We start from the raw sequence: 11612 nt of genomic DNA on the forward strand, positions 1-11612 counted from the left end.
TATATTATACACTACGCTAATTTGAATATAGGGTCTGAAATCACATGTAAATATGACTTGAAAACAACATTAGCACTGTTTAATTGACTGTGAGCAATGTTGTACTTTAATATTCATTGCCTGCTAATGTAATTTCACTATTTAGAGTTTGCTAATAATACTTTTCTGACATGATGTTATTAAGGAGCACGTCTGAATGTGTGAATATTAAACCAATTTTACCTTAATTGTAATTTACTGCACATTGACAGAGGTCTAGGTTAAGTTCTTAAACTAAATAGGAGTTTTATGTATAGTCATCTAATAATTTCTTCTTTTACGAGGCAATATTTTGCTGTTGTAGGCTATATATTTGCAAACGTTACTGTTTATTACATCAAGTATTGTTTTAGTGCATTATTTAAATGGTAAAGTGCCGTGTTGAATTATTTGTTTACATTTTATTCCATAAACTGGTGTAAATATTTATTTTTTGCTTTGCTAATTTTTATCATAACTTGTTGCAGCATTTGGGTAGCACATTTTTTTCTTTTCATTTACTGACTATAGTAATTACAATAATTTATGCATAATTATATGCAACTAAGGGGTGCAGCGAGTAGCACGATCGCCTTGCAGCAAGAAGGTCTCTGGTTCGAGCTTCGGCTGGGTCAGTTGGCATATCTGTGTGAAGTTACAATAATTTATGCATAATTATATGCAACTAACGGTGGCGCAGTGAGTAGCACAATTGCCTCACAGCAAGAAGCTCACTGGTTCGAGTCTCAGCTGGGTCAGTTGGCATTTCTGTGTGGAGTTTGCATGTTCACCCAGTGTTGGTGTGGGTTTTCTCCGAGTGCTCTGGTTTCCCCCACAAGTACAAAGACATGTGGTACAGGTGATTTGGGTCAGCAGTATTGTATGTGTGTGTGGATGTTTCCCAGAGATGGGTTGCAGCTGGAAGGGCATTCACTGCGTAAAACATGTGCTGGATAAGTTGGTGGTTCATTCCATTGTGGTGACCCTGCCTGGATCTAGGGGTCTAAGCCAACAAGAAAATGAATGAGTGAAATAATATTCTGTTATTTATAAATCAGTTTAGTTTTAGTCTATTATGACTAGTTATTAATGTGTATGTACAGTTTGACCCATATATTATGAATGCTTTATGGACGATTTTAATATTAATCTTCTCAAACGGCGTGTGTACAGCTGCAGACTCAGAGCGCAGGCGTGAACTGGAGGAAGGGGGCGGAGCTTCCTCTATAACAGTGTGTGACGTGGAACCAAAAGTACCTGATGTGAAGGTAGGAAGGTTTAATCAAGTGTAGTACACTACAAACTGCGTAATGACCTACAGTCAATATTGTTCGCCCTCTTTTTCAAATATTTCCCAAATGATGTTGAACAGATTCAGGAATTTCTCACAGTATTTCCTATAATATTTTTTATTCTGGAGAAAGTCTTATTTGTTTTATTTCGGCTAGAATAAAAGCTGTTTTTATTTGTTTTAAACTCATTTTAAGCTCAATATTATTCGCTCCCTTAAGCAATATTAGTTTTGGGTTTTCTCCAGAACAATCTACTGTTATACAAGGCAAGTTTTTATTATATAGCACATTTCATACACTGTGGCAATTCATTGTGCTTTACATAAACAGTAATAATGACTTGCCTAATTACCCTAGTTAAGTCTTTGAATGTCACTTTAAGCTGAATAGAAGTGTATTGAAGAATATTGTGCCAAATATTATTTACTGTCATCATTAGGGATGTAACGGTATCAGAATTTCAAGGTACGGTAATACCTCGGTATGAATGGCACGGTACGGTATTTATTGAATCATTTAGAGGAAAAACAAAACTAATGAAAAGACTCAAAAAAAGTGCCAAAAGTGTTTATTTACCTCAGCACTGAACATATCAATGACATACAAATCAGCCATCTATCTGTAAGTCTCGAAACAGGAACTTCAATTTTTTAATTAACTAATTTTTTAATTTTTTAATTTTAATTAACTATTAAACCATATAAAAAAATAAAGTTTCAATTTAGTATTGTTGAAAACTCGTCACATTCAACATTAATCACTCACTCACTCAGAGGAAAATGATCATATAACTATAATCTGGTAAAAGCTGGGATCTCTGGGCATTATAATGTCCCCTGCAACAGAAAAACCCCTCTCATTTGGGACTGAGGTTTCTGGGACAGAGAGATGTGATTTAGCCAAGGTTGATTTTGTGCATTGTCTTTTCACCACTTGACAGGACAAGCCATGAGTGAGATAGAGGTCTCTTTGCGGTACAAGTCAATGTCTGCATCAATCTAACAAGTGTGCTGTGTTCTGCAGTCCCCATGACTGTTATTAGTCGTATTCCCCGACTTATATTTCACCACAGTCTGGCAGTGCCTGCATACTGTTTTTGTCTTTGTCTGTCACCTTTTCTCCTTTCTCGTATCTTTTTAGAGAGAAACCGAAATGCTTCCACACATCCGATTTAAAACCCGCTTTAGGTTCGATCATTTCCAGCTCTTTTTCTTCTCCGCTACTAGCAGCACACTCCATTTCCACATTACTGGATCTGCAGTGACAACAGACCGCAAAGGATGATGGCCACGCCTGGGCTGATGGGAATTGTAGTTCCCGCTTCCTCCCGTTCACTTCATTCGCCTGAGCAAACTTTTCTCAGAAATATAGTTTTATTGAGTCATGCGGCTACGCTAATATTGAAAACAATTACTATAGCGGTGTGACGGTATTTACAATATTGCTACATCCCTAGTCATCATGACAAAAATAAAATAAATCAGTTATTAGAAATGAGTTGATAAAACTATTATGATTAGAAATGTGCTGAATAAATCTTCTCTCTGTTAAAAAGAAATTAGGGGAAATTATACAGGAGGGCTAATAATTCTGACTTAAACTGTTAGTTTGCATACCCACTTCCTTTAAACAAACTTTGAAATCTGCTTCTTCCTCTCCAGAATGACCCATGGTCATGTGCCTGCTCCTCTGACAATGAGGATGATGATGATGATGATGATGAAGGCAAGAAGAAGAAGAAGAAAAAGCTGAAGAGAAAAAGAAGCAAGGTACAAAAATCGCAAAACTAGAAAGGACCCAGTAGTGAACCCTGTGGCATTCCTCTCTTGCCACCTGCCTAATTAGTTACTCACTGAAGCTAAGCAGGGCTGAGCCTGGTCAGTAACTGGATGGGAAACCACATGGGAAAACTAGGCTGCTGTTGGAAGTGGTGTTAGTGAGGCCAGCAGGGGGCTCTGTGAGTACTAATGCCCCAGTAAAGTGAAGGGGACACTATTCTGGCTGTTTCTCAATTCCAAGAACGCAGAGGAGATGCTGCATTCTTTCTAATGTTCACATGGCTTTCACGCGTATTTAATGGAAAATGATTTAAACATTACAGCATTAATACAACGATTTATTGTTTTTCTCCTTTTCAAAATATATATTATGCATAAAGACTTTGCAAATATACATTGCACAATACAAATAAAACAGATTTTAATATGAATTTCAGCCAATATTCAGTTTATTCCTTTATTAAGATGTCCATGGTACTGTTTATATTCAGCGTTTCATTTAGGGAAACTCCTGAGATAAATTGTTTATATTCAGCTTTTCATTTAGGGAAACTCCTGAGATAAATAAGTGATATCTCTAAACTTTAATAATAAACCTACAGTATATAAAATGCTGCGCTTCCCACCTCCAATCGCAATGACTTCTGGGACTTCTAGAGCTCTATTTTGACGGTCCATGTGCAGAGCGCAAAACGCAGGGCGCAAACGCTTTCCGGGCGTGTCAGAACGCATTTTTGCTAATTTAAGGACGGGAAAATCCGCTTTGCGCCGTGGCGCACGGTCTAAAAGGGTTGAGTTTATTTTCTTAATGAGTTATAGGTGTGTTTTGAGAATAAACCAATCAGAGTCTCATCTCCCATTCCCTTTAAGAGCCAGCTGCGTCACGCCATAAGCGAATTTTGACGTAAAGTAAGTTCACTTTCGCCTTTGCTCTCGTGGATAGGGAAACCTTTACGCACAGACATCAGTTAGCCTATAAATAAATAATTTTGTTTGTTAAGCACAAATATTCGTTTCAAAACTATTTCTAAATTCAGTTCTAATTACCAGCAAACAAATAAATGAACAATAATAACAAAGTGTGGTCAAAATACTTTATCCAAATACACATGCTGCGCCCCATATGGTCTAAAATTGAACAGGTGGACAAATCTAAGCTTGTTTTTAATAAAACAAATATGAATATGGATATAATAAATAATACTGCTAATAATGATAACATTATACAAAAGCAAATTGTTATGAATGAACTGAAAAAGCCTCCCGAGATAAAGAAAGTTAGGCAGTGGTTTTTAAATCTTCATGTAGGCTAGATATTAATATGTTTTGTAATATTTCATTTATATTTATATCCTGTATATATCCTTATTATATATATATATATATATATATATTAGGGCTGTAATGATACACCAAACCCACGATTCGGTTCGTATCACGATTTTTGACCCACGATTCGGTTCGTATGACGATTTATTTTATTTATTTATTTTTGTGTGGGGTGGGAAAAAAAGATTTGTAAAACTTTTTTTTATTAAATAACATTTGAAAAATCTTTATAAACTAAACATCAAAGAACAATATTAACTATGCAAATTATTAACAATATAAATAGCCATATATAAAATAAATAAATAGCCAAAGCTATATCACTTCTGTTTTCTTTGTAACAAAATACTGCCGAAAAACCAAACAGAATTAAACTCCATTGTGTAGATGGTTCAAGCATGTTGAAAATTATTTTTCAATCAAGTTCTCTTACATAGAAAAAGTAAATTAAATGGCTACTAGGGATGCTCATTTCATTAATTTTGCTAACCGACAACCGCCGCTCATTAATCGGTTATTAACGATTAACTGGTCAGATTACTATTAATTTTATATTAAACAAATTGACGTGTCTATTTTTTGTCTGACACATTAAATATTGCATAAAATACTGATTTATTTTTATATGCTAGCATATTAATAACAGAACAGAACAACAGAGCATCTTCACGCACCTGCAGTGTTTAGCACAGAAGAGCAGAATAATCTAAATAAAATTAATAAATAAATAGGACTGCCCTAAATTATTTACACTTAAATAATTAATTTATATTACAAAACGAAAATACTGACTGATTCTTTTTAATTACCGGCAGGCTGTTTTTTTCCAATCATATGTTTTTTCTTCCTTCAAATAAAAATAGCTGACTTCCTCAAATTGCTTGCTCCATGGAAAATATGCATTTATTGGCAAATGTGTCTGTAGGCACGGGTTATACGTTATCGTCCCGCAAATTAAGTATGCCTTGCAGTTGAACAAGGGGCCGAAAATAAGGCGCACCTTACTGCCTTTATGTTGACAAGGAAAAAAGAAGAGGCGCGGTCCTCTTATGAAACGACTGAATCAGCTGGGTATCGATTGTGCAAAAGTGTTGCTGTCTTTGTAATATTTAATACTACTGTGATATTCAAGATTTGTATATTCATACAGCTCTGGATCACTTAAAACAACGATTAGACCATCAAAGCGGTGTTAATGAGTCCTGAAGTAAAGCGAAACGGCTATAAACTCCAGCAAGATAGAGTGATTATATGCAGAGCCATATACCTTTATCTCTAAATAAAGTATAACTGTAGAAACTGTGTTCATCTTAACTGAAAGCTTCGTCCTGTTTCCTGACCTCACGCATCGCGCACCTGTCAGTCAGCACTCCCAAAGGTTCAAACAGAAAGCGCACAGCACGGTTACAGAAAAGTGCCTGTGCTGCAAACCACAAGTCAAAACATTAAACAAATAAACAACTTATTTCTCTCAAGAATACCAAACTCGTTTGATTTAAAGGAGTTGAAAATTCTTCAGAAACACCATCATGTCAACATTGCAGAGAAAAAACGTGACAACTTTCCTTACTCTGCGGAGTCGGGGCATCTGGTAAACGCCCATCCCTCTCTGCGCAGCCACATTAACAGTGTGAGCAAAGCATGGTAGCGGTGAAAATCCGGCCGCTTTGACAGCATTGGCAATGTTTCTGCCGTTGTCTGTTGTCAAGAGGGTTTAAGTTGGTTTTGTTTTTGATATTCCTGACACATTCAGAAGGTCCCTTACTAAGAGCTCCGTGCGAGCTCTCCCGCGGTTAAACGCTAATTGCGAGGGGTTAAACGGAGCAGTGCTCAACTTTTGCAGGCACGCGTGACGTTATTGGAAAGGTAGTCACGGGGTGTGTCGCGATTCTCCCTTATCACACCGCCACACAGGATTGTAGATCTGAGTTTCGCGATTTCAATTTCATATCGTGTATCGTTACAGCCCTAATATATATATATATATATATATATATATATATATATATATATATATATATATATATATATATATATTAGGGCTGTAACGATACACGATATGAAATTGAAATCGCGAAACTCAGATCTACAATCCTGTGTGGCGGTGTGATAAGGGAGAATCGCGACACACCCCGTGACTACCTTTCCAATAACGTCACGCGTGCCTGCAAAAGTTGAGCACTGCTCCGTTTAACCCCTCGCAATTAGCGTATATAAAGAAATATATAATATATATTGGCAAATATATATATAAAGAAATATAGAAATATAGAAATATACCCTGTGCAACATATAGCATAATACATTTCGAGAGAAACACGTGCACGTGATTGACACATCATTCAGTCAAGCATCTTCCATGTGTAAATACAACATAATGCAAAGATATTTCAGTTCATTCATTCGTTCATTTTCTTTTCGGCTTAGTCCTTTCATTAATCTGGGGTCACCACAGCGGAATGAACCGCCAACTTATCCAGCACATGTTTTACGCAGTGAATGCCCTTCCAGCTGCAACCTAACACTGGAAACGTCCATTCACACTCATACACTACACACAATTCAGCCTACCCAGTTCACCTACAGCACATGTCTTTTGACTTGTGGGGGAAACCGGATCACCTGGAGGAAACCCACGCCAACACCAGGAGAACATGCAAACTCCACACAGAAACGCCAACTGACCCAGCCGAGGCTCGAACCAACGACCTTCTTGCTGCGAGGCGAACGTGCTACCCACTGTGCCACCATGTCACCCTATTTCAGTGAATGATCAAGCTCATTAATCACAGAGCAGTGCATGCGTTTGAGGATGGGGAAGAGCATGGCTTTAGATGAGATGTTTTCAGAATGCAGAATGACACTTGTTTTAATAATCACACACACACACACACACACACACACACACACACACACACACACACACACACACACACACACACACACACACACACACACACACACTCAATGAAATGTATAGCTTGCAAATGTGTCTGTGCATTAATCATGTCTCTCTTGCACACAGAAATCCAGCTCTTCGTCATCATCATCATCCTCGTCCTCTTCCTCATCAGACAGTGACAGCGGTGAGGTGAGCAGGTCATTGGGTGTAATCGTTTGCATATTTACTGTCATTACCGCCCACTCAAACTCTCTGTGCCGTCTTGTGAGTAAGCTTGGAAGGCTTAAAGTGCTCCTGCAATCTGCATTTCTCACGAGCACCGAGGAAAGGAAAGTGGCTCAGTCTGCGGGGTTTTACTGTGGAGATTTGTGTTCTCTGATGTTCAGCAGAACCCACAATGCACCTGTGCTTTATAATGCTGCCAGTCAGAGGCGCAGAACTCACTAGATCAGCTTTAAGAGTTCAGAAACACATTCAACACACACATAGAGCGCAAACAGAGAAGCACTTACACACTGAGACATGCACACCACAAACCCACTAAACACACACACAGATGTCACAAACACATGTGCTCTTACATACACAAAGACTCGCACATACATTCATACACACACAGAAATGCACTTGCACACTGAGACACACGCACACACCACAAACACACCAAACACACACACACTGATCTCTCTCTCTCATTCACGCTCACACAAATTTTTATGTATAAACACAGACTGTTACATGCACACGCACACACATAGACTAACTTACACACATGTACAAACACCACAAACATACCGAACACACACACTAATCTCTCACATACATGCATACACACATGCATGCACTGTGTAAATGCTTCTCTGTGTGCGATTAGTGTGTTTGTAAAGCACATACACACAACAAAAACACACCAAATGCACACACTGATCTTTCTCTCACACACACACAAAACACACACACACACACAACACAGTTATATATAGACACACACTCTTACATGGACGCGCGCACACACACACACACACACACACACACACAAACACACTCTAACATACACACTCACACATGCACACACACACACTGATCCCACACAGAGACGCACTTACACACTGAGACTCGCGTGCGCACACACACAACACACAGTTATATGTAAACGCACACTCTTACATGGACAGGCGCACGCACACACACACACACACACACACTCTAACATACACACACTGATCCCACACAGAGGCACAATTACACACTGAGACTTGTGTGCGCACACACAACACAGTTGTACGTAAACACACACTCTTACATGGACTCGCGCACACACACACGCGCTTTAACATACACACACTGATCCCACACAGAGACGCAATTACACACTGAGACTTGTTTGCGCACACACACAACACACAGTTATATGTAAACACACCCTCTTACATGGACTCGTACACACGCGCACACACACACACTCACACATACACATGCTCTAACATATACACTCACACATGCACACACACACACAAACACACACACTGATCCCAAACAGAGACGCACTTACACACCGAGACTCGCGTGCGCACACACAACACACAGTTATATGTAAACACACACTCTTACATGGACTCGCGCACACAGACACACACTCACACACACGCGCTCTAACATACACACACTGATCCCACACAGAGACACACTTACACACTGAGACTTGTTTTGCTCACAGACTCACACACTCACACACACACACACATGCTCTAACATACACACTCACACATGCATGCACACACACACACACACACACACACACTGATGCCACACAGATATGCACTCACACACTGAGACTCACACACACACACACACACAATGTACATACATACATACACACACACACACACACCACACACACTGATCTAACACACACATGCTTTTACATACACAGACACTCACACATGCATGCACAAGCACGCTCACAAACACACTGATCACACAGAGAGACACACTTGCATACTGAGACTCACACACACAAAGTACACACACACACACTGATCTCTCTCACTCACACACACACACACACACACAACAGTTATATATAAATACACACTTTTACATGCTCTCGTGCACAGACACACAATGTAGACACACACACATATACACACAATTGCTGTAACAAACACACTCACACATGCACACACACCGACGCACTTATACACTTAAACACACACACACACAAAGTACATACACACACCAGAAACACACCAAATACACACACTGATCTCTCTCTCTCTCACACACACACACACAACACTCAGTTATATATGATCACACACTTACATGGACGCGCAAACACACACACACACACACACACACACACACACACACACACACACACACGCTCTAACATACACACTCACACATGCACACACACACACTGATCCCACACAGAGACGGACTTGCACACCAAGACTCGCGTGCGCACACACACAACACAAAGTTTTATGTAAACGCACACTCTTACATGGACTTGCACACGCACACACACAGAGACTCACACACGCACACACACACACACACACACTCTAACATACACAAACTGATCCTACACAGAGACGCATTTACACACTGAGACTCCCGTGTTCACACACACACACACACACACACACACACACAGTTATATATAAACACACACTCTTACATGGACTCGCGAACACACACAGACTTACACACACTCATGCTTTAACATACACACTCACACATGCATGCACGCACACACACACACACACAAACACACACACACACACACACACACACACACACACACACACACACACTGATGCCACACAGAGACGCACTTACACACTGAAACACGCACACACATGAAGTACATACACACACCCCAAACACAAAATGCACACACTGATCTCTCACAAGCACACACACACGCATTGTTATAGATACAAACACACACACTACATGCACATAAGATTCAAACGCGCATACGTAGACACATACACGCACTTAAAGTGCATGCTCGCACACACACTGGTCACACATAGACTCACTTGCGCAAAATCACACTGATCTCACACACACAAACAAACACATGTACACACAAAAACACATGCACACAGACTGAGCGCTGACAAACACACACACAAACAGAAATATGCGTGCACACACTGAATACACACATACGCACTGATCGCACTCAGACACACAAACACAGAGACACGATCACACACACTCACAAAAAGACACACACACACATTGATAAACACAGAGACAAACACACACTACATCAGTCAGAGTTGTGTGTGTAATTTGAGTTCTGCTTTGATTGTTTTGAACAAGAAACACTGCAGCAGAAACCAGAACAGAGTGTTTAACAAGCTGCTGATTTGCATTCGTTTGATGATTATGTTCAATAATTCAGCAAATAAAGGAGGCTTGAGCTGCTTTTCTTCCCCTCAGTGTGTTGCTCCAGACCCGTCTGCCTTTATATAACAATGGCTTTGTTTAGCAGAGTGTTTTTGCAGTGCTAGTGGATAGATATGCATGTATGGAATGCTTGAATGATTAATTAGCACTAACATTTATTTATTTGTTTGTTTATAATTGTTTAATTAAATGTTTAGGTGCCGAGCAGCTGCTAAATGCTTGTTTATTTTGTTTGTTTTTAGATGCTGGCCTACTACTATTAACTAATATTTGTTTATTATTTATTTGTCTGTAAGTAAGTTTGTTTTGGTGCTGGCCAGCCACTAGCTTTTGTTTGTTTGTTTATTTATTTATTTAATTATTTATTTATTTATTTATTTATTTATTTATTTATTTATTTTATTAATTTTTTTATTTTTTTATTTAGTTATTTTCTATGTTTGTTTGTTTGATTGTTTGTTTAATTGATTGTTTAGATGCTAACCAGCTGCTAAATGGTTTTATTTATTTATTTATTTTTTGCTTGTTTATTTGCTTGTTTTTAGATGCTGGTCAACCTCTATTAACTAACATTTGTTTATTATTTATTTGTCTGCAAGTAAGTTTGTTTGTTCATTCGTATATTTGTTTAAAAGTGTATTTTGGTGCTGGCCAGTCAAAAGTAAGTTTGTTTGTTTGTTAATTTATTTGTTTGTAAGTGTATTTTGGTGCTAACTAGTCACACGTCATTTGTTTTTGTTTGTTTGTTTGTTCTTTTGTTTATTTGTTTGTAAGTGCATTTTGGTGCTGGTCAGTCACATGTCGTTTGTTTGTTTGTTTGTTTGTTTATTTATTTCTTTGTGCATGTTTTTTGGTGCTGGCCAG

General features: G+C 38.7%; 1 protein-coding gene across 2 annotated transcripts in view; it reads left to right on the top strand.

Moving 5' to 3' along the window:
* Window positions 1-11612, top strand: part of LOC794425 (uncharacterized) — a 50356-nt gene that overhangs the window by 389 nt on the left and 38355 nt on the right. For both annotated transcript variants that reach the window (XM_073924145.1, XM_073924146.1), the window contains exons 2-4: window positions 1192-1286; window positions 2972-3079; window positions 7443-7508. In XM_073924145.1, coding sequence (XP_073780246.1) covers window positions 1192-1286; window positions 2972-3079; window positions 7443-7508 — 269 coding nt within the window. The remainder of the gene's footprint in view (window positions 1-1191; window positions 1287-2971; window positions 3080-7442; window positions 7509-11612) is intronic.

This window comes from Danio rerio, chromosome 15 (assembly GCF_049306965.1).
Source record: "Danio rerio strain Tuebingen ecotype United States chromosome 15, GRCz12tu, whole genome shotgun sequence".
Classification (NCBI taxonomy): domain Eukaryota; kingdom Metazoa; phylum Chordata; class Actinopteri; order Cypriniformes; family Danionidae; genus Danio; species Danio rerio.